General features: G+C 37.4%; 1 protein-coding gene across 4 annotated transcripts in view; it reads right to left on the reverse strand.

Annotated features, from left to right (window-relative positions):
- The window catches only part of LOC133530596 (solute carrier family 41 member 2-like), a 138,478-nt gene that overhangs the window by 18,064 nt on the left and 94,781 nt on the right, over positions 1–25,633 (reverse strand). For all 4 annotated transcript variants that reach the window (XM_061868560.1, XM_061868561.1, XM_061868563.1 and 1 more), the window contains 3 exons: positions 19,985–20,109; positions 8,700–8,804; positions 7,696–7,762 (listed from right to left, as the gene is read on the reverse strand). In XM_061868560.1, coding sequence (XP_061724544.1) covers positions 7,696–7,762; positions 8,700–8,804; positions 19,985–20,109 — 297 coding nt within the window. The remainder of the gene's footprint in view (positions 1–7,695; positions 7,763–8,699; positions 8,805–19,984; positions 20,110–25,633) is intronic.

Consider the following 25,633-nt stretch of genomic DNA (forward strand, 5'->3'; position numbering starts at 1 on the left):
GCGGAAATTATTTTTTCTTAAAAGTCGATATGGGTGTCATATCCGAGGTTCCTCAGGATTCCGATTACGAAAATGACGTCTATTTTGAAATCCAAGATGGCGGACATTAATTTTTCTTAAAAATCGATATGGGTGTCATCTCCGAGGTTCCTCGGGGTTCCAATTACAAAAATGACGTCAATTTTGGCGGTTCTTGTTGGTGCAGATTTCAAAAATAGAGACCATTTTAGAATGAAAGGTGGTTGATATCACGGCTACACACATCGACACCCATTTCAAAAAGTAGCGTCCGCCATATTTATTTTCAAAATAGATGCCATTTTTGAAATCCACACCCCTAAAAACCCAGAAAACAACACCCATGACGACTTTTTTCAAAAAAGTGACGTCCGCCATCTTTATTTCCAAAATGGACGTCATTTGTAAAATTAGTACACATACATCATACAACATGAAAACTAAAAACATTTCCATCCTCTTTTGGGCAGTTGTGTAAGTCTGTGATAACCCTAGGTAGGTACGGAGACCTTGAGCGGTGTCGGCATTTACGCAAACATCAAAGGCGTCGGCCCACTGTTACTTTTTACACTGTGCTTTTAGTGTGTAAACGAAAACGTCACATGATATATCAAAAGAAAAGTTATTTTATCTCATACCTTTAAACGAGCAATTCTTGTATATATATATATACAGGGCGGAAAAATCGAATGCCACATGGATGGCAACTACCTTAAATATTGTAAATAGCACATTTTGTGTAAGGGAGACTTTCCTTTGTTTTTAAAAACAATAAATACTGCATTTAAGGATTTATGAAAAATCGCTTGCCTCAGTCGGGACTCGAACCGGTCAAATAATGTAAAAGCACTTGCAAGTCACAATTTCAATTTATCTACGTAAAATAGTAGCTCTAATATTTGAAAATGGAATAAACACAATTCGAAAAAAAAGAAAAGAATGCGTTCAACAAGTCGGGCATTATTTGTTTTAAATTAAAAAGATTGCACTTAAAAAACAAAAACGGTTCGTTAAAATGTTCCATTTTTAAAAATTTACCTATCCTAGCTACTATGATGACTAGAGAATAATTGATGCAATTTTCCTATCAAAGGAAGTAGGTAGGTTACTAAAGTGGCATTAGTAATCGCAACTAAAGTGATAAGTAAACATAAGTGTAGCTCATCATTATCATGTCATTTAAACGTCTTTATTTTCCTTGTATTCCAAGGATTACGTCTTAATTCACGTGACGGGTGAAATCAAATTTCAAAGGTAATTGTTAATTTTCATGGCCTTCCGTTATTCTGATTGTATTTGTTATTTAGAGAAAAATGAACCTTATCAGTAAACTTTTCAATCTGCATCATAAAATACAGCACATTATTTTTTGTCACATTTGACCGGTTCGAGTCCCGACTGAGGCAAGCGATTTTTCATAAATCCTTAAATGCAGTATTTATTGTTTTTAAAAACAAAGGAAAGTCTCCCTTACACAAAATGTGCTATTTACAATATTTAAGGTAGTTGCCATCCATGTGGCATTCGATTTTTCCGCCCTGTATAATTATATTTCTTTGATCTCGGAAACGGCTCTAACGATTTCGCTGAAATTTGGTATATGGTTTTTGGGGGTATACAATCTATCTAGATTAGTCTTATGTTTGGGAAAACGCGTGTTTTCGAGTTTTCATGCGTTTTTCTTTCGACGCAGAATATGGTCACTAATTTCGTGTTGCCCGCCACTGTCCGTCTGGTCCAGCGGGTTAAGACGCGGACTGCTAAACGAGTGTTATGGGTTCGAATCTCGCCCGGTGACTAACTTTTGTTTTTTTTATATTTTCAAGTTTATATATAATTTTTTTATTTTTATTGTTTTACACAAGTTAAATTTAGTAAAAAAAATGACCTATGTAATAAGAGAAATCGACAATAGATGGCGTTACTCTGTGACAAGTGCTGTAATGTTAAAATCGATTGTGAATAATAATAATTGTCAGTTCACATTTTACTTTTTAAGTTTATGTACATTATCACCACCATATTACAATAAATAGTTATAACCGAGCAAAGCTCGGTCGCCCAGGTACTATATTACTAACTGTACTAGGTTGCCTTTTTAACAAGTTGGTCCAGTCCATGGTTGCCTACATTTTATATAAAAATCGGTTAATCTAGGCGACCATTAACTGGACCATCTTTTTTAATACGGCAACTTTCAAATAAGCTTTCATTTGATATATCATACGATGAAATAACAAACAAAAAAAACTATCCGTACGCAATCTTACAAGGCAACCTACTTGAAATGTATCACTGTGAATTTTGTCTTACATTTATTTCTTATCAGAAATAAATAACATGAGGGTGCATATACCTTATAACGTATCTCTATATAACTATCGGTTATCAATATTAGCATTAGCGGTTAACAACAACATTCCCCTTAAAACAAATAACTATCGCGAGGAAAATACCAAGTCCAAACATCTGAAAAAAATCGGGAAAGAAAAGCTGCAACTGGCTTTTAAAATGGTACAAGGAAGGGTGGTCATCTGTATGAGAATGTGTTTTTTTTGTCTCTATTTGACCCAATGGTTGACTGGTAGAGAATGCCTTTTGGCATTAAGTCCGCCATTTGTGTTTTTTTTTTTTTTGTTTGTGCAATAAAGTTTAAATAAATAAATAATATTCATGTAACGCGATAACGAATTCTACGTGAACGAAACCGCGGGCAATACCTAATATTATAGTAACAACAAAATAACAATTTTCTATTGCTATTAATTTAAAACACGCTTTAGGAATTTTTTTGATGGACCGTAGACGCAGTCAAGGGCACCCCGCTCCCCACTACCGTTGTTCGCTGCCTCCTGCCACAGCGCGCGGCGCGCGCAAACTTGCCGCGCGTTTGAAACGTAACGTATTTATATAAGCAAGGAATGCATACATATCAGTAATGAGTGTCGCCGTGATTTTATATTTCTAAATTTTTGTTTAGTAACTGAGATCATTGTTGATGATCGATTATTATTAACTCTACAAACTTTAATTCAATATTAGCTATACTGCTTAACCTGAAATCAATATCTAGACAAGCACATTGTCTACATGTCTAACTTTTTACTAGAATACTAAGTTGATCGATAATATCGTAATTTTGCAATATCAGCAACTCTAATTCTATATTTACAAAATAACTCGTGTTTTTACGTTTACTAGAAAGCAGCTGTTCCAGATTTCTAAAAACTGAAAATTGTACATAAATTGAAGTGTTATTCGATATGCTAAAGTTTTCTGTAACTTTAATTCTTTATTTACTTAGTTATTAGCAAAAATTAAAATATTTAAATATAACCGAAAGCTCAACCTTAAAATTTCTAACTTTTTACCAAAGTATTATTTAACATACTCCCAATGACATATCAAAAAAGAAAAAACTTTAATATTATCGAAACCCATTTTTGTTCAACCGCTGGTCTAATAACGGCAGCCACGGACCGGATCAATTTAGCTAACTCCTTTCTTTCTTTCAGATCTCTAGATTTGCTCCTGAACTAAAAGAGCGAACTAGTTCCTTTGACCGATTGACCGAGATCGGAGCGCTCTTTTTAAAGACCGAGCGGGCACAACTCTATCAACGGGCGTTAGTAATGAACTTTAAAGGGCCGTCACAATAGATCACTGCTTGGTCGACGTGGCACTCAAAGGCCCGCAACACCTCAATAATAATAATACGGAAAATTGCAAGCTGCGATAGATTTAAATAGGTTACAAAAATATTACAATTCAGGTTCTATATACCTAGGTTTTATCTAACAAAAATAAGTTTTTACCAATAATTACTAAAAACCATCCACCACAAGAGGTCACTCACCATTGTAGATAACTACAGTTATCTTATACCTAATAGCCCTAGCACCGTCTAATAAAGACCCAAACGTGTTTATACTCCTTTTCTACCGTTCATATTGTTTACTAATACTCAAATAGACATTACAATAGTACATAGGTTACAAATAGTGCGCATGCGATGTATACAGAACGCTCAAATTAGTATCAGAAGCAGGTGCAAGCTTATCAGTCGGATCGTTAGGACTTGTGTACTTATTTTAATGGCTCCTCTACACGGTGGCCCAGTGCTGGACCAGTGAGATGGCCATGCGATGGTTATGGCTCCTCTACACGATGGCTCAGCGCTGGACCAGCGAGATGGCCATGCGATGGTTAAGAGCACGCACAGACGAACAAACCGACACCGCGGCCATCCCTTCGCCATCCCACCGCGCCATAAGTCATCCGACACCACTACCCTCTCTACACGCTGGCCTATCTAAGTGGGCCGGTATAATGGCCCATTGTGTAGAGGAGCCATAAAACAGATCCCAATCGTCTTTTAATGATATGAGGTATATTGAATAGTCGTAGCGCTTTTATAGATTGCGATACCGTTGCGAAAAGTTTAACTACCCATCTTGAGGTCTTTCTTTAGAAACTTGAGCGATTCGAATCCTGAGTTATTGCCATTTGCTCGATAGAAAAAAAATCACAAACATAGGTCTAAACTGCACTAAAAAAATATAAAATATTTTTTGCAAAATCTAAAATTATGAGAATTCTTTCTAAAAATGCTTATTTATGCTTGAAAATCGGGAAATCGGTGAACAACAAAACAACCCATCGGTTTATTAAAACATAAAAAAATTAAATTTCAAAAACATGCTATCCGCGGTGCCGAGCATGCACGAGTCCAGAGGCCTCAAATGATTTACATATCAAATTTTGGTCTTAGTTACATAGTTTGGTCATAGTTTTATTTTGCTTATTTTTTGCTTTTTCAACTAAAAGGCAAATAATTGCGGCCACATTTTTCCGTTTAGGTCGATAGTGGCCATATTATTCCTGTTATGGCGCCACTGGACGCTCGACGGAGTCTTAAGATATTATCGTATCACAATATGTTGTATCATTACTTATCAGACTAATACAGGTCAGCAGCGGGGAATTACTGCAATAGCTAGAAGTATTGCGAAAAACTATATATTAACGAATGAAGTTCGACCCCGATTTAACGGTAGTTTCCCAGTACTGACCTGTGCACACCGGCTGCGTGTGCGTAGACGCGCTACAATGGTCGAGCCGTGCACGCAAACTTCACGCAAGCGGTATGTCGTCTGTCATGAGGATCTGTATATCACAACGCGCACGAGCACGTCTGCGCACACGTACCCGGCTTGCACAGACCCTCAATCATTATTCCAGGCAATAGAGGTAATTAACGGGCTTTCAACTATTGGAATTGTTGTCAAATCCTTGGACTTAACAACTGGAGACGCCTTGTCTGTAATTTTCTGTACAAACAGTCTGCCGATTTTTGCGGGGGAGGGGCACGTCAAATGTATGGCTCTTTGTACGTAACGTACAAAAAGCCATGTCACATAAACGTCAGTCCATACAATACATATAACCATTGGCCGAGGTTTTCGACAGAGAGGCAAGCTCTTAAAAGCGTAAGTTGTTAAATCCTCCAAGGTCAAATCCTAGGCCGTTTACATTACAAATAGACATTCTGATTATTTTGATGATTCAGTCAATGTGTAATATAAAAATGTGTTGCCTTTATCATTGATAAGGCATACGGAAAATCCTTTTGTCCACACAACGGATATTGACCAATAACAATGGGTGTCATGATTCATGATTGTTATAGCAATAGACACACCTAGTTATAAAAAATTCCTTAGAAAATGGAGATAAGTAAGTCAGTGGTAAACTGATAGTAATTTATAATTGAGTCAAATTTGATTATTTTGTTTGTATCGTTTGTTTTGTTTCTCATTGTTTGTAACACAGACATTGAGAAACAAAACAAACGACAGACAGAGGAGTTACATGAGCGTTGCCGACCCTAAAACCCCTCCCTCCCCTCGTTGAGCTCTGTGAACCTTACTCACCGGCAGGAACACAACACTATGAGTACTAGGTCTAGTGTTATTTGGCTGCGGTTTTCTGTAAGGTGGAGGTACTTCCCCAGTTGGGCTCTGCTCTAGATCTGGAATGACATCCGCTGTGCTGTGCCCTACCACACAAAGCGAGATGACATTCACAATGCCCATACCTCTCTTGTGGACGTAGTTTAAGGACGTACCCGGGTCCATTTAAAGACTTATATTTATCTTGCAGTTCGGGTGATTGTGTTCACAAGTGAATCTTTCAAAGAGTTCATTTACGATGTTTAAACGACAGTCTTCGATAACCATCACCTAGAGCGCAAACCACTAATGTTCGGGGTAAGTCCGGCGCATCATCGTCAACAATGGGGCAATTATGCGCAATTACCTATCGTGCAATCTTGGGCTGAGTCAAATGACAGATTTTTATCGCCAGAGCACTTGGAGGCACAGAGTAGAACGGCGAAGGCACTAACACCCACTGTCCGGTTCCGATTTGATTTATATTTATATATGTTATAGAGTACTAAAAAATTACTAAATCTTCTGAATCCTAGGTATAGAAAGTGATGCTGGAGCAACTTGCTAGTTAATGGCTGGTTTGAGTATATGTTTGAGAGCAGGATAAAATTATGAGCACAAGGGAAATGGGCTTTGGTTTCATTGCGCCTAAATATCATAATGCTATTGTATTTAGTCTTAGTTTAAATGGCCGAATGTCATAATAAATTTTATTCATATCGTCCAAGTCTATCGTCAAAATACCTAAATGTCAAAAAGTATGTTACATCAAATACCGAATTTCCGATGGACTTATTTATATTAAGTTTAATTATATCCCAAGTGCATTTTTGTAACTTTTGTCGTATTTACAATATTTTTTTAATAATCAGAGCCAAAGACTATTGGATAAAATAGCACTCATGAATCTAGGTAAGTTGACATTTAGGTATTACAAAACAAAGTCAATTTAAAGTTTAGACATTCTGAGATTCAGGCAGTTTTAAACTATTCCGTTTTGAAATCTAGGAATTTTGGTAAATATGGGTGGCAGGAAGTTGCGCAGTATCGGGACAGGTGGCACGGTCTAGTTTCGGAGGCCAAGATTCTTTTTGGATCACTGAGCCAAAATAGTTAGTCAGGTTGGGTACAATGTAATTAAGAATCAATGAAACCAAAGCGGAAATGGGTCTACGTAGTCCCCAGTCCCCACTACGTATGTATGGAAAAACGGTCGTCCCACGGCGACAGGCGGTTTGGATTTGAACCCCGGCCCTAATCCAGGACTATTTAAATGAAAATTCTGTGGCTAGCAACGCTGTGGCATTGTTATCGACGTGGTGGCAATTATGAGGACCTTGAACGTGTTGTCTTTGAAAATATTGAAAACTACCATCAATGTTATCGACGCAGTATTGTAAACAAACGTTATCAATAACAACTTAATCAGGGACCGGTCCGGTATCCCCTTCGAGGGTTTTTGAAGGAGTATTTCGTAAGACTTTGCTTACCAAATTTTTTTGAATTAGGAAGGGGATACCCTTTCATTTAGCGGTATCTCTGAAAGGGGAACTCCTGCCTAGAGCTAAGTCAAATTAACAGGTAAGTCAATCGTTGGGGCTATTAGATTAACGGCTAAGCCATTTAAAGGCTTTTTTCTGGGAAGGGGTTGACGGGTGTCTGAACTTAATAATATATAAGGAAGATAAATTCCTTAATGACATGAAAGGGCTGAAAATATAAATACCTTTAAGTCCAGAGAGCGATGGCACCAACACGAATATGGCTGACACGTTCAAAAACACTTCCCAGTTCTGAAATAAAGAAATACATTTACTAAACTTACTGAAGTAAACATAGGCACATTTTGATAATTGTTATTGCTGATAATGCATGTAATATCTCTGACGTCCATAGGCTACGATGACTGCTTACCATCAGGCGGGCCGTATGCTTGTTTGCCACCGACTTGGCATATAAAAAAATGCAACAATGCGTACAATAGAATCGAATCAAATAAATTTATCGTTATTTGTCTCTTCTCAGCAAGTTGCTGCAGAATAGCAATCATAGTTTATTAGTTAAGTTAAAAAGTGATTTACCCTTCAACAAAATGGATTAGCTGAGCTTTGTAATCGCAGACAATTATAACCTTTAAAAATTCTTATTCCAGAAACTCATCTTACCCTAGATCAGATCAGTATCAGATTATTTCAAATAATGATTTGATTGTATTTTGTTGTATTTATTTATTTAACCTTATTGCACAAATAGCGAATTTTACTAAATTTCCTTGCATTGCCGTAGGCATTTTCTACCAGTCAACCAGAAAGATTACTTACTAGGTCAGGTTCTTAAGTTTTAAAGTACGAATAATTGTTGAAAATATGTTGATGTCCATTATTTATTCTATGATTAAATAGAATATTTTGTCGATTCAGGTTTTGGAAATTTTCCAAAATGGCGGAGCCATGGTACGTCGCGCCTAATAGCCGTATCGATATCATAGGAGTTTCTTCCTTGTGAGACATGTTTACAGAGCCACTGGTTTATTTATTTTAAAAATAGAAACGACAACTTAGCCTGACATGTCACAGCATGATACCGTCGGCACAAATGGGGGCATTGGTGCCGCAGCCGACGACGAAGAACGGTATCGCCACCTGCATCATTGTCGTCCTCCATTTTTCCTCCTTCTTCTGTAGGATGACGACTATTCTGGCACATGATTAAGAAGAAAGGATGACTTACCCTGACATGTCCCAACACGATACCGGCCCCGATGGTGCCGCAACCGGCGATGAAGAACGGCACCGCTACTTGCATCATTGTTGTCCACCATTTTTCCTCCTTTTTCTGTAAACAAATACAAAGGTTGACTTGAAATTTTTCATCTAAAATAACCCCAATGATTGTTATGATTGCTTAAATTTTAATGTTATTTGTTGATATCAGAGATGGGCATTTCGTAATTGATTCCTGATTTCATGATTACTCGAAATTACTTTTGGAATCTGATTACCGGTTCCCAGATTACTTTGTAATCTGACTAGCTGATTACTAAGTACAATTACATTTGAGGAATCTGGAATCATCTGTTGGAATATTAAAATTACTAGTAATTGGGAACCAGTGTAGATTCCTTATTACATGAATGGATTACTTGATTCCTTTCAGATTACTTCAAAATATATTTTGTTATACATAAAGCTATATTTCTGACTACAGACGTAAAGTATATTTCGATTTACTATATAGATGCATCTTATTTGTATCCAGTGTGCAGATTTCGAAAATTATGCCCATTTGAAATCCAAAATGGCCATCATTTTCGAAATCTGTATTCCCTAAAACCTATAAAACGACATCCATGACGATTTTTATGGCATACTGCATGGCCGCCATCTTGGATTCCAAAATGGGCATCATTTTTCGAAATCTCCACTCCTGAAAACCTATAAAACGATATCCATGACGATTTTTATCACGTAGTGCACGGCCGCCATCTTGGATTCCAAAATAATCATTATTTTACAGTAATTATAGAGTTTCACACATAAAATGTATTTGTCTTCTGGGATAAAAACGAAGGAAATTATTTTGACATTAAGTAATTGTAATTTAGTCTGGATAATATTACGTAATCAGATTACTCGAGTAATTGATTACCGAGGAATCACGATTACACTTGTAGTTAGATATATTCAATTCCGAAGGAATCAATTACGCAAGTAATCGGCGGGATTGACTACAGTAATTTAGATTACCAAAGGAATCGATCACTAAGGAATCATGATTACTGTAATGTAATATGTAATTTAATTCCAAAAGTAATTGATTATGCCCAACTCTGGTTGATATATGAAATACTATTTTAACTATGTAATTATGAGTCATTGTGGTAACTTGAAATAAATGAATTTAATATTTTTTTAATCACGCTAGAACGGTCTGAGCTTTGGACGAGGCTTCCGACCCTTCTTTTTTTATGACAGGTGATCTGGTGATCACATGATGTTTTTTATAGAATACTGAAGTTTCGGATGCCCTGGCCCGGGCCCGTTCTAGCGTGAGTCATCCTTATAGCAGGGGACTCTCTACGGGGGTTGTCATAATGGCCGCGTAGCCAACGTTACAATCGTTCACGCTACGTAGCGTATCGTAGCTATCTCTCTCTATCACTCTTCCATATTAGTGCGACTGTGACAGTTGCGTTTCGTTCACCACGGAGCGTGAACGATATGCACGTTGGCTACGCGGCCTGATTCTCACAGATCCTGGTGTTTTCAGGTTCTCAGTCATCTCGCTTTGTGTGGTAGGGCACAGCAGCGGATGCCATTCCAGATCTAGATAGAGGAGCCCCACTGGGGAAGTACCTCCACCTTACAGAAAACCGCAGCCAAATAACACTAGACCCTACTCATAGTGTTGTTCCTGCCGGTGAGTAAGGTTGCCAGAGCTCAACGAGGGTGTGGAGTGTTAGGGTCGCCAACGCGCATGTAACTCCTCTGGAGTTGCAAGCGTATATGTACGGAGACTGCTTACTCAGGCGGGCACGCCTTATAACAGCGTGCATTCACAATATTCCATTACTATTCACTGTTAAGTGCATTGCACTTCAACAATCGACCAAAACATCGACGTTTACTTCCGTCATCATTTTTACAAACATTACCCGCACAATGAAAATCTAATACGCGGCAAGGCGATTTAAAAACTGTCATTTCCTGCGTTTACCTCATTACCTCATTACATTGGCAGATTGTCATTAGAGTGTTTACAGAGCGACTGAACAGGAGTTTAAGTGTTTTCTTGTTTAATTTTTTTTATTGTATTTTTAACCCATTAGAGGTTACGGCGTTTGATTCGATTTTATACTGTAACTCTACCCAACAGCATAAAAAAATATGCATGGGTTTCTAAAAGTGGATGTAGGGTGCTAATGGGTTAAGGAAGTGTTAATCCATGTGAATACTTACTGATTGTCTTTCACAGACAATGATATCATTTGATCACAGGTCGAAATCAATAAATGCGAAAGAGGCAGACTACAAATTAAATAAAAACCGGCCAAGAGCATGTCGGGTCACGCTCAGTGTAGGGTTCCGTAGTTACTCTTCCGTCACAATAAGCTAAACTGGAGCTTAAAGTATAGTAAATTGTTAACCAAGGGATGAAACGGTACCTTTCACCCGAGTTAAACAAATAGGCAAATTTGCATAATCAGTACCTAATTAAAGTAAGTCTTTTTACTATGAAGGGAAAACTTTTTGCGATAACTCAAAAACAGCTAAACTGACCATGTCCGCTATAGTTTTCATTTAATGTCTTTCTTAAGCTCTACTTCCACGACTTTTTTCATATTTTTTGGACCTATGGTTCAAAAGTTAGAGGGGGGACACATTTTTTTTTCTTTCGGAGCGATTATCTCCGAATATATTCACTTTATCAAAAAATGTTTCTTGAAAACCCCTATTAGTTTTGAAAGACCTTTCCAACGATACCCTACACTCTAGGGTTGAAGCGAAAAAAAAAATCACCCCCACTTTACGTGTAGGGGAGGTACCCTAAAAAAAAAATTATTAGATTTTATTGTACAACTTTGTCGGCTTTATTGATTTATATATTCATGCCAAATTTCAGCTTTCTAGCACTAACGACCACGGAGCAAAGTCTCGGACAGACAGACAGACAGACAGACAGACAGACAGACAGACAGACGGACAGGGCGAAACTATAAGGGTTCCTAGTTGACTACGGAACCCTAAAAACGTGACCACTTTTGTAAGGTATTAAATATCGACACGAACAAAGTGCCAAAAATATGTATACATGACCATAACGGCAATAATTGGTAATTTGCCCGTGTCGATATTCAATTGACTGTACCACAAAACGGAAAATACGAAACGCAGTATTCAGGAGATAAGGATGTTACAAAAGCAAATAATTTACGCAATGCCATTTTACTACTGCATCAAATACTTTCAATAATAATTTGACAGGCAACATTTTAAGCGCGCAGTTGTTTTATGCGATAAACGCAGCGTTGAACACATGCGGCAACGGAATGTTGGAAAAATGACAAGGCGCTTACCGCAGCCGCAGCGTTGTGTTTTATCGCATAAAACAACCGCGCACTTTACACTGTAGATTTGATATTATGCCACAGAATAACTAATAGTACTACCGTACAGAAAATTCACTCCTTCACAAAAGTCAGATTTAGGTATAAAATTATATCTATACTCACCGCCTGCAAGAAAAATTGAAATTTATAACCGCGCACGAACCGTGAATCTTCTTTGCGCTCCGCGGTTTTATGACCCAGCTGTGAGTGCCGGCACAGGGTTGTCACTTGACAAGTTTTTGTACCTATACCTACTGATTATTTTTAAGGTAAATAATTATGTAGGAATTACAAACGTTGATTCTGTAAACATAAAATTTTCATCCGGAGATAGTATGTCTGATTCTCACGGAAGTAGGTATGCCACAGCCGTATTCCTTTGAAAATATGTCGAATATTGTTTCTGGGCAACCAATATTCAATATATTAAGGATGTTTATTTTAACTCTGGATTATGCGTGTGACTTAAAAGCGAGAAGTCGTGGGTTCGATAATTGAATGTAGAAGGAAAATATAATGAAGCAACTAGACTTATCCCAATGAGGCCTAGTTTCCTTTCTGCTAAAACCAGTGATTTTATCAGAAAGCTAGGCAAGTAGATGATGATGTTAAATAAAATGAAATTCGAGATGTTAAGTAAAAAGATAGCTGAAAATGATAGCTTTACAACTTTTTTGTTGGTTTTTCATATTTATTTGCGTATTTATTTTTGCGGTGAGATGGTGGGATCATTAATTGCATGTAAAAATACCATAAAAATACGCAATTAAGTTACGGGTTAGCACTGATTGACTAGCACGTTATCTTGTCGTGGATTAAATATCGCGTCATTCACGATGATGCGCGAATTTGATAAATCTAATCTTTAACGGCGTGGCAATACGGGCCAAAGCATGCGTCCTCGTGAATCACACGCTCTGCAGCAATGTAATATTTTTGTTTTAAGTAGTATGAATTTCCGCCAAGTAAGGCCTGATTCTATTCATTATTCATAAAAACGTTGTTTTCTAGAGGTTGTTGACAACTGATCGAAAGGAAACACCATAGTCCATAACACCGTTCAACTGCAATACAAGTGTTTTTTCATTCGTTCCAGAGATGACCTCACCGTGAGTAAACGTGCTCATCATATTTTTATTTAAACCTACAAGAAAGATCATCTATGCAGAATTAAGGGACCTCCTGGATATCTTGATTACTGTTCACGAACTATTAATATCGTTGCGATACGACTAATTACTGATTAGATTTATAGATTGAGATAATGATAACAAATTGTATTTCAAATTTAAATTGACATTCCCATTATTATATGCTGTATTTATCTTCATGGAAGTATATCTTCTCTACTTTCTATTTTCTTTTCTTCTACATATGTTCCACATACACTAGTTTCTTCGTTTAGACATTAATTTCCTATTATTAAAACGATATCTGTCGTTCTGTTTTTGCTGAATGGTACGTATCGCATTTACAATACTTTCAACATATCTTATCAACTTTATTTTGTTATGTTGATATAATTAGGAAGGTACCTACAGTGTACGGTGTCACATGTTTAATTCATGACTCTTTTTGAGATATTGATCATCTTTGAAACACAAGATTAAATTAATATTCCTAATCTAATAAGCAGCTGCGTAGCCTGGAAATTCAGCACGAAGCGGGAAGTCTTTGATTTGGATCACGGTAAAGACGATGTATTTGTGTAATAAACATGGAGTTCATGAGTTGTAAATGTATCCACTTACCTATCTAGAGTCCGTATAAGCTAACTTTACATCGATATGAACAGAAAAAAGTGAAGGAATGTCATTACGTCATATTTTTATGGAAATTTGACATTAAGAGTGAGGCCACACTGGTGCGTTGTGTTGCGTTTGCGTCGCGTCGTCGCAATGGATTAATCGCATGTCATAAAAAATACATGTAAAACGACGCAGCGTTGACGCTGCGATGACGCTTGCGACGAAACAACGTAACGCAACACACCAGTGTGGCCTCACTCTAAGTATGACAGTGCCACATTTTGTCATTGGAATGTTTACTTTTCTGTTAAGTTAACTTGGTCCGACTTGATCTATTACTTATCGCTCTCAGCCGGGCTAGCTCAGAAGTAGCGCGACAGTATCTCGCCCGCGAGACAGACTACCCGTATCTCTTTAATTAATACAGTTGGAAAACGCGGGTCGTCTACCTCGCGGGCGAGATACTGTTGCTATACTCTGTATCATAAGGTATTTAAGTAAACGAACAATTTGTACATTTTCGGGTAGTTATAATATTTATTGAATAACCAACCAAATACAAAACCGCCTGGATCTGTCACTGAACGGCCTGACTAACCTACATTATTTTTATCTACTCTCATCTCAACTGGCTTAGGAGCCAGTTGAGGGTGGATTTTGTTAACTTTTATTTAAATAGCTAAATATATAGAGTATACGATGTAGATTTGTGTAAGATTATCCTATAATTAGTACTTACGCGAATTATAAACGTGTGTTCCCTTCTTTCTTCCATTTACAACTACGATACTCAATGCCGGATTTAGAGGTCTGGAGGCCTCGGGCAATAAAGGAGTGGAGGCCCCCTGGCCCCAAATTATTTTCCAAATAAAATGGAAAAATTTCCGAAGTCTCTATTGTGGAGGCTCTGGGGCTGTAGCCCCGGTTGCCCTCCCCTAAATCCGGCACTGACGATACTTGAGGGTTTTGGCAAAACTATTGGTTAGCAGGTAGGTACCTAATCTTAATCTTATCATGAAATATATTAATAACGGATATCAATTAAGAATTATTTGAGATTATTCAATGATTGGTAGAATTAAGGATGAGTCACACTACGGGATGAGGCCGGGCCGAGCCTTCCGACACTTCGTTTTCTATGACGGGTGATCGGTGACAAAGAGTAGTAAATGATCGATGATCGCGTGATGCTTTATACACCGTGGGCCAATTAAACCCAACAGATATTATTCCTTAGGTCGTAAAAAAAGAAAGTGGTGTAAAGAAAGTGTTGGATGCTTCAGCCCGACCCGGTCTAGCGTGAGTCATTTTAACGAAAGGTAAATGCAATGAAAAAAATATATACGGAAACTAGACTATATTTTCGAGGGCATACTCTAAGAAAAACCTTAAAAGGTTAAAGTTGGCTCGATAGAAAAAAATGACGAAAACATGACTGATTTTCATTTACTTTCAATTGTATATCGTTACCCTGCACCCTGCATTGCAGGGAGGAAAAGGAAGACTACATTTGTATGGATCCCCCTCTTCTTAACAAAAAAATATAAATAAAGATTATAGAAAAATGAAACAATGACTCGTATATCTATTAATGTCTGGCAAAGTGCGAGTAATTCCGAGATAAGTGATAACAGATTGTGACATACCGATAGTGATATAGTGAAATGGAGTGCTTGGCAAACCCTTGATAAACTACCGTTGAGCCATCGGACGAAGAATGTGTGTTAAGTGTGTCTACAATACACTGTTTTATTGATGGAAAGATAAGGATACTTGTATAGTGAAAACAAAAAAAAAAATGCTATGAAATGTTATTATGTTCCTTAATAGGTAAGCACATTAAATACAAATATCACTTTTTCCTAATTATTGTCTGTGTGTTTTTTAACTTTTAAATATAAATAAATTAAATATTATAGGACATTATTACACAAATTGACTAAGTCCCACAGTAAGCTCAATAAGGCTTGTGTTGAGGGTACTTAGACAACGATATATATAATATATAAATGTTTATAAATACTTAAATACATAGAAAACACCCATGACTCAGGAACAAATATCCATGCTCATCACACGAATAAATGCCCTTACCAGAATTTGAACCCGGGACCATCAGCTTCGTAGGCAGGGTCACTACCCACTAGGCCAGACCGGTCGTCATACTTTTGTAATTGAAGATTAAATTATAGTACTCCTGAGCCTAATATCCCATATCTGTTGGGCCCTCTAAGTCCATAAATGCCATTCTAGGCGTTTCTATGTCGTTTCGGGTTTTAAATCCGACGTCTTCATGTCTCTGGATATGATCCCCATCCAGGTAGTCGGTCGACGTCCTAGGCCATTCAAGCGTTGTCATATGCTCTTTGTTTCGCCTCATGACAACTTTGGTGTGTAATTGAATGATAAATTTTGAATGGGTCTTAAAAGTTAAGAGACTTTCAATCGAAACAATATTATTTTGGGACTAAGGGTCCATTAACTACATCACACTTTTAGGGGGAGGGAGGGGGTCAAGAAAATATGATATGTGGTGACAAAGGGGATGGGGGGAGCCACAAACTTTATGACGTCACTAACTTCATCAGCAAACAAAAATTCATAAAAAATAAATTCACTGCCAAGTGTGACAAGGAGGCGGGGAGGGGTCAAGAAACCTAGAAGTTCGTGTGACGTAATTAATGGATGACCCCCTAAATTGAATTGAGTAGTTATCTACAATTTATACAAGTAGATATATTGGATTGGATAAAACGGCGATGACGTCGGAAGGCCTACCGCAAATATCAAAAACACATAATTTCGTTATCCGCCTCTCTATCACTTGAATATGCAGGAGCAAGACAAATACATAGTTCCATAAAGGCCGGCAAAGCAGTTACAACCCCTCTAGCGTTGCAGGTGTCCATGAGCGAAGGTAATCGCTTACCATCAGACGATTTGTCTGCTCGCTTGCTTCATATATCATACAGAAATAACGAAATATTGACTCGTCACAACATCAACAAAACCCGCACTTAACATCGGAAATGAATACAAGGAAAATAAGAAATAATGCAAATGTAAGGGGAAAAGTCCTTAGAAAACATTGTCGATAACCATCAATCTATCACAAAGTTAAAGGTCAAAATATACTTTGATCTATTGGATAATCTAGTCTATATTTATATACAAAAATAAAAATATATTTAAAAACAATGTAATATTTAGGATTTATATTTACATCATACTTTTAAAGGTATGCATGATTGTCACTTTATTGCACATAATTAAGTTTCTATAAAACACAAAAGTGAAATATACAAGAATACGAGTAGGTATGTACTTATAAAGGCGGACTTATCCCGAAGAGGCTTCTCCCAGCTAAAGTTACGAAATGTAGCCGCGAAGGTTGCATAGAAAATTTTAAATTCGCGCCTTTTTCTACTCGCAAACGTGTTTGACTGCCTATAAATTCCATAGTGGCTAATCGTTTTGAGAGTTTGAAAAAAGAAAGTGATTTGACTAGTAGTCAAAGACTTTGTTGTAGCGTCTTCTCTGTCACTATGAACGTCGTGCCACAACATTCTAACAGATGGCGTTAGCATTTCCTACATCGCGCTTACGGAGTATCACATTGCATTTCGTGTTTGCAAATTTCATTCATACTTCTGAAGTTTTTAGAATTCTCTTAAACATGTAGTTTTTTTTATTATGGCAAGAAATTTATTAACCTAGCAACAATATCAGTGACAACCAATTAGCCAATCCGAAACAACCCTCAACTGATTTTATTGCTGTTGTAAAATTTATTTTCACGGAATAATAAAATTGATTTGTAGTATGTAATATTATTGGTGCAATAAATAATATTTACTTACTGAATTATAATTTAGACTTAGACTAAAACTCAATTTAGAAACTGGAAAATGGCTGATTCCGAACGTTAGTTGCTATAAACACAACTCCTAATCAACTTTGTTTTGGCCTTTGGTCTCCAGGCACCCGCCTCAAGAGTCCCGCCGAATATATGCTTTGTTAGGTCATTTGTCACTTGCTTAGCGTGTGATTTGCCTTGATGATGTTGAGATACCCTCATGTTCGTGTTTAAAACAAAGGTAAAACAATTAGTTATGGTGCTTAATGATAACACTATAATTATTACGACCGCGTTAACTATCTGCTCACAGTTTAAAGATACTATGAGCACAATTAATTTGCATTGAAAATATATGTAGCTATTAAGGGAGCTGTTTCCGTGATACGAGTAAGGTAATAGACTAGTGAATTATAAAATTTTACTTTTATTCGATTTTTTATTACATGTTTATTAGTGCCGCGTTTTTAAAAATTTTATTTTTAAGAGTATGATAGAGTCAAATCATGGGGTAATTTTGTTAGATTAGAAAATTCTTTTAAGCAAAATGAAAAATACATAGAAATAAATGTGAAATTACAATGTGTACAATTTTGGTCCCAACATAAGGTACTTAGTTAAAAATAAGTTTTTGGCAAAAGCATTTTTGGTTGAAGCTTTTATCGCTGACTGTACTTTTCTTTCAACGGGCAACCAATACTCATCGAGACAATTCTAAAAACCCCAACACAATTAGTTTGCGTTGATTTATCACAGAGTTCCCATGTCCACCTCCTGTGTCCATCGTCAGATCAGCTCCATGTCATCATAATATCCGATAAATATATATGTATGTAAAATGTCAGCTCAATCGGAAATCGGGAAGTGGGTCATATTTAGCTTCCAAGATTTGACACTAACAAGATAGCACACATACTAACTGGGAAAGTTAAATAAAAGCTTGTAAAAATAGATAAATGAACAAGCTTTTTTTTATAATTGAAAACTTTACGAACGATATTATTTATTGTAATCATTATTTTTTACCTTATTTCTAAATTATATTTGTAGGCGCGTGACCAAACATAAGTAAGTAATTTTTAATGCATACAAAGTTAGGCTCTCGTAATTATTCTTCAACAATATTAGTTCGTATTTTTTCTTTAACATTAGTTCTTCTCAATTAGACCATTCTGAGAACATGATCCACCATGATCACAATCTCGCCTCACGACACGGATCACATGGCCAAATAAAGCTAGGTCATCTTAATGATCTAAGTATCTAATCTTAAAGTCAGCTCATCGTAATGATCTATCTAATCACATAGTTAGATTGCTTTAAAAATTACTTAATCAGTCACGCAGTTACGTGATTCGCGGCTCTGTAAATATTCTTATTAGGTAAGAATTAAGTAAGAAAACAGGTATTTTTTAGGGTTCCGTAGTCAACTAGGAACCCGAACCCTTATAGTTTCGCCATATCCGTCTGTCTGTTTGTCTGTCGGTCCACGGCTTTGCTCCATGACTAAAGCTGCATTTTGCATGGATATAGAAAAGATAGAATATAACTCCAAAAAATACTTGTACCTTCCATACAAAATGTTGTTTTTATATATATAATATTTTTTGCTTTTATCCAATGGTGTGGGGTATCATTGGATAGGTCTTTCAAAACGAATAAGTATCTCTAACATCATTGTTAAATTGTATATTTCCGGAAATAATCACTCCAAAGAAAAGAAATGTGTCCCCCCTCTAACTTTTGAACCAAGATTGCAAAAAATATGGAAAAAGTCATAAAAAAAGCTTAATAAATACTTTCAACGAAAACTATAACGAACATGATCGGTTTTCCGTTTTAGAGTTATTACAAAAAGTCTTCTATTCTTAGTAAAAAGACGTAGAAAACGCTGCCAAGATACTCCTTTGTGCTTGTAAAGGCTCCATTCCCCGATGGCCCAGCGCTGGACCAGCGAGATGGCCATGCGTTGGTTATCTAGACGATAGCCCACAGCTTGACCAGCGGCGCCACTTTTTGATGTTTTATAAATTTAATACATATCAGTGAAATAATAAGGATCAAAGTCAAATGGCGTTCTAAAACTTTTAATCATGTATCGAGATGGCAGTAAATTTATTGTGGCCACAAAGTTTTCTTTGACAATATTCTCTATTTGAAATTCTCTTTGCTTATACCTATATATATTCACCTATATTCTGTCATCTTTTTTTGGAGAGTCGCCCAGGTAGAGGTTTGTGGTATATATATTATTTTAGACCCCAAGTTGACCTCAGGATAATGATAGTCATAGTATACTTACGCCAGAAAGTGGTTGTTTTTCAGCGTCTGCCTCTGTAATTTTCTTGTCCGGCGGATCCCCCGGGCAGAGGTCCCCGTTACTGTTTATAGACCCCATCGTGACCCCTGTGTCTGCGAGTTTCTCATCTGTGGACAAAATAATTGTAATTTAGTTTAACATTGCATTATTTATTCTGTGGCATTGCTCGAGATTGTAACGAAAAAAACCGGACAAGTGCGAGTCGGACTAGCCCACCGAGGGTTCCGTACTGTTTAGTTATTTTTTGTTATAGCGGTTCATGAGTCTCACTATCACGGTTCATGAGACACAGCCTGGTGCCAGACGAACAGCGGAGTCTTAGTAATAGGGTCCCGTTTTATCCTTTGGGAACGGAACCCTAAAAACACAGGTGCTCATGAACTTAACAATATATTGCAAATGTGATATAGGTAAGGGATGAAAAAAAGGGATCACCAGGACCGTAGCCATAGTTGAATTTAAGATACGGTAGCCGTAATTACAGTTAAGGCGTAAGTCAAAATTTAACTTGATCTAACCTGTGTGAGGTAGTACTTAATTGTTGGGAGAGGGATGATCAAAGCATTTGGACCCGGGTGCGTCCTTAAACTACGTCCGAAAGAGAGGTATGGGCATTGTGAGTCATCTTGCTTTGTGTGGTAGGGCACAGCACAGCGGATGTCATTCCAGATCTAGAGCAGAGCCCAACTGGGGAAGTACCTCCACCTCACAGAAAACCGCAGCCAAATAACACTAGACCCTACTCTTACTGTTGTGGTCTGCCGGTGAGTAAGGTTGCCAGCTCAACGAGGGTGCGGAGTGTTAGGGCCGGCAACGCGCATGTAACTCCTCTGGAGTTGCAAGCGTACATAGGCTACGGAGACTTCTTACCATCAGGAGGGCTGTATGCTTGTTTGCCACCGACGTAGTATATAAAAAAAACACAAATGATCAAGGATTAACTTGTGTTCTTTCACTAGGTGGGTCAAACATATTTTAGAAAAAGGTCACTTCTGTGGACAGTAATACTATAAAAGTGCAGTGGTACATAGATATCCATCTTTTTCTTATTTGAGTCTAAGTACTGAAAAAATGTAACCCGCATGTAAAGGTGCTGCGTAAAGATTTGCTTTATATTCCTTTAAATTTGCGATGTCTACAGGAAAGACGCGAAAGAGTTTGCTATAAAATGTGTATGAATAAAGTGATCATCGCGGTCCGTTGAAATTATTATATTAAAAAAATAGGGCGGCGGTCCGGATACGCGAAAAAGGAACTTATATCGAAAGATGTTGCAACTATACAGGGTGACCTTATAGCCATTGGACAAACCCTGAAATCCCACGTAGGGTTACTTCTCAGGAATGCTCTGACGTTAATATTTTTTAAATTAGAACAAAAGATAAAAAATATGTTTTTCGTGAAAGTTATTTGCAATAATCGACAACAAAATGAAACACACTGTGTTAATCTTTGGCAGTGTTTTTGACAATTTGTTCGAAATATTTGATAATTATGACATTTTTCAAAAGTCAGTAGCTTATTTGTGTCATAAATAAAAAAGATAATCAAAAAGGTTGAAGAAGGTTCCATACTATTCTTTGAGGATATTACCCTAGGAGCTACTAACACATTCAGGCTGCTCCAAAGTAAAAATTGGTAATTTGTTAATTTCTTCGAAACCGCTACACCGGCTGTTATGATACTTTGTACACTGGTTCTAAATACCCTAATGCATATGTACATTTCGGCTTTGTCCAATGGCTAGGGGCACACTGTATATGGAGTGCTTAAAACAACACATTATTTTTCTTTTAAAAGTTTACTTTTGCACTACATCTAATTTAAAAATTTAATTTAAACATACTAAGCATAACACCAACTTATCAACACATATAATATAGTAACTCCTCACCAATCGCTCGAGATAAGTGGTACCCCAGTAAATAATATATTCATATTTATATGTATGTATAGTCAATTGTCAGATCAAGTGGACAGTGAATCCGTGATTTACGCATGCCACATGAAAGAAACAAACACTTGAGATAGGCCGAGATGAGATTAGACAGACAAAAGATGACAGACGCCGAAAACTGATTGATCTTAATATTTTGATTTATCATTTTTATCTGCTGTTTGAGATTAAAAGTTAAAATTCACTTGAATTTGCGTAAGATTATATTTCCTTGTAATCTTCAAAATGTAATCATTAGGTATTCAGTTTACGACAGATACGTAAATATTCTTTATTGTGCGCAATAAAGTTAAAAATTCACATCAGATTAAATTCAAGTTCAAAACTAATTAAGGCGGTCTTATCTCTAAAAAGCGATCTCTTTCAGATGGCCTTTGGGTAGCTAACAACAACTAACAATAACGTAAATCAAAGTATTTTGTCCCAGCGATTTGTGAGTATTTTTTATGATATTTTTGGTAGTCTAGTAGAGGTCCCTGACAACATCCAAAACTTCCAAACCACCAGAAATTTAACTGAAATATATAGACAGTTTATCAAAATGTATCCAAAGATATTAGGCGTTCGAAACGCCCGTGATATTGACCCTTAAGCACACTTTACACCTACTACCAGCGATAAAGCATGTCAGCGCTACTAAACCTCATATAGAATCTTAGGAATTTGACGTTCGACTTATTGAGGCGCTTTCAAACTCTGCCAATAGTCAAGCAGGTGTAAAGATAATTAAGATGGACTCTAGTTATGAAAATACTATTTAATTTCATTAAAGACGTATCGTACGCGACAACATTTCCATCTTCACCACCTAGGGCTCCTCTACACGATGGCCCATCGTAGGCCAGTCTAAGGGACGCAGCTATGCGGTGGAAAATAGCAATATCACTTGCTCCCTCTGACGCATAAATGCGTCCCTTGGACTGGCCTACGCTGGGCCATCGTGTAGAGGAGCCATTAGATGGTTCGCAGTCCTCAACTGTGCGTTTCTCCAGGAACTTCCTGCCTCGCACAGCTAAACTGTGGAATGAACTGTCGCCTGCGGTATTTCCGGACCGATACGCGACCTACAAACTTTCAAGAGAAGAGCTTCCCATCCTAAAGCGCACATACAATCCCTCTGGTGTTGCGGGTGTCCATGGGCGACAGTAATCGCTTACCATCAGGCTTATTCGTCTGCTCGTTTGCGTGTCATAAAGAAAGAAGTCATGTTTTTTAGCCTTAAAAATAAGTAGAGTAATCTTATTACTTATCTAACAACCCCAGTTTGGTAATGAAATACGGCAAGACCTACTACGAGTAGTAGCAATGTAATTGTGTTTTCGTACGGCCGAATAAGTCTAAGACGAAAGCCTATTGGCCTAAATTCCATTACTATTGTTACATCTATTCACTAACATGCATTCGATTATATGTTCGTGTCCAGCGTTACTTGAACCATTTTTTATGTAATTTACTTAACTAATAATTCGTTGCCAGAAGGAATTGGATTATATTACTAATAATTAACCAGAACGACACGAAAAATTAATTACCATTGCCTATTACAACATGTGCCGCATCTGAGATGTCCTCGAAATTCGACTTAAATAGAACCGATTGCATCAAATCATACTTGTCTTAACGTCACACAACAGAGAACAATGAAAATTCCCATACAATAAAATTTAGCGTACGCTTTAACGGTGACATATACCCTTAATCGTAATACTTAAGGTTCCTTAATTTTTTTTAATGCTATAAATATTATAGTTTCCTTTTGAGTTAAGTTACAAATAGCTGGTTGCGTAAAGGCTGAACCCTTGGAGGATTCAACAACTGGAGTCGCCTTTAAGAGTCCTTATTCCTACAGACGAGCGTATTTTGTAAAATGCTTCCTTTTTCATTCAAGATTACGACGTAACTATTAGTATTTATTCAAAAACTGATAACGTACTTAAATAATCGTTTCCTAAACTAGGGGCTCCAACAGTTCAAATTTTCATTTTCTCTTTTAAACCTCTTTTTTAATGAGGTTTTTTGGGAGTCTTTTCCAAATTTTGCAGTGAGATGTGGCGTTTCGGTTCTCAATTTTGCTATAAACAAGAATCATTTGGTACATGAATGACTACAATTTGATTTAACATATCTCGTACGAGGGGCTGGAATGATTAACAATCGAAGATTCATTTGAAAAAACTGATAAAATACCTTCCGAGTTTTCTTCATTTTTTTGGCGAAAACAGGGTTTTATTATATTTTATTTCCGCAAATTGTACGCATATTTTGCTTTAAAAATAATATTATAGCAAACTGTAACTTTATGTTAACCTATAAAAAAAAAATCGTAACTATGGGACCTACATTGCCGTAAATTTATATTTTTTTAAAACACGTATAAATCACGCAGCAGCGACGCCCCGCTCTCAGTCCGCGCGGAGCGCGCTTAGAGGACGGACCTGTGCTCGATTGTCAGGCATTCGTTGCGATCGTAATCAGCTACGGAGTTCCGAGAAGTGCTATATACTGCGATTAGAAAATCTTAATAAAAGTTCATTGTTTACAGTATGCCTAACAGACTCGCTTATTGATGGATTTTCAGTGTTACTTTTTTTTTAATACTAAGTCGGTGGCAAACAAGCATACGGCCCGCATATGTACGCCTGCAACTCCAGAGGAGTTACATGCGCGTTGCCGACCCTAACCCCCTCCCACCCCTCGTTGAGCTCTGGCAACCTTACTCACCGGCAGGAACACAACACTATGAGTAAGGTCTAGTGTTATTTGGCTGCGATTTTCTGAAAAACGCATTTTCACTTGAAATTACGTTAGGGTTTGCATTATTATTTTTGACCCGGATGAAGTCCAAGTTCTCATGATGGAGTCAGGAGTTGGTCACCAGAACTCCTAATCTACTAATTATAATCCCATCGTGTTTGGGCTCAAAAGATTTGCCCTGACGAACACCATCAATCTAGATGAGGTCCAGGGTCTCATGATGGAGTCAGGAGTTGGTCACTAGAACTCCTAATCTACTCATTATAATTCCATCGTGTTTGGGCTCAACAGAGTTGCCCTGATGAGCACCTTCAATCTAGATGAGGTCCAGGGTCTCATGATGGAGTCAGGAGCTGGTCACCAGAACTCCTAATCTACTCATCATAACTCCATCGTGTTTGGGTTCCATAGAGTTGCCCTGACGAGCACCATCAATCTAGATGAGGTCCAGGGTCTCATGATGGAGTCAGGAGCTGGTCACCAGAACTCCTAATCTACTCATCATAACTCCATCGTGTTTGGGCTCAATAGATTTGCCCTGATGAACACCATCGATCTAGATGAGACCCAGGGTCTCATGATGGAGTCAGGAGTTGGTCACCAGAACTCCTAAACTACTCATCATAACCTCATCGTGTTCGGGCTCAATAGATTTGCCCTGACGAGCATCATCAATCTAGATAAAGTCCAGGGTCTCATGATGGAGTCAGGAGTTGGTCACTAGAACTCCTAATCTACTCATTATAATTCCAACGTGTTTGGGCTCAAAAGATTTGCCCTGATGAGCACCATCGATCTAGATGAGGTCCAGGGTCTCATGATGGAGTCAGGAGTTGGTCACCAGAACTCCTACTCTACTCATCATAACTCCATCGTGTTTGGGCTCAATAGAGTTGCCCTGACGAGCACCTTCAATCTAG

This window comes from Cydia pomonella, chromosome 23, assembly GCF_033807575.1.
Source record: "Cydia pomonella isolate Wapato2018A chromosome 23, ilCydPomo1, whole genome shotgun sequence".
Taxonomy (NCBI): domain Eukaryota; kingdom Metazoa; phylum Arthropoda; class Insecta; order Lepidoptera; family Tortricidae; genus Cydia; species Cydia pomonella.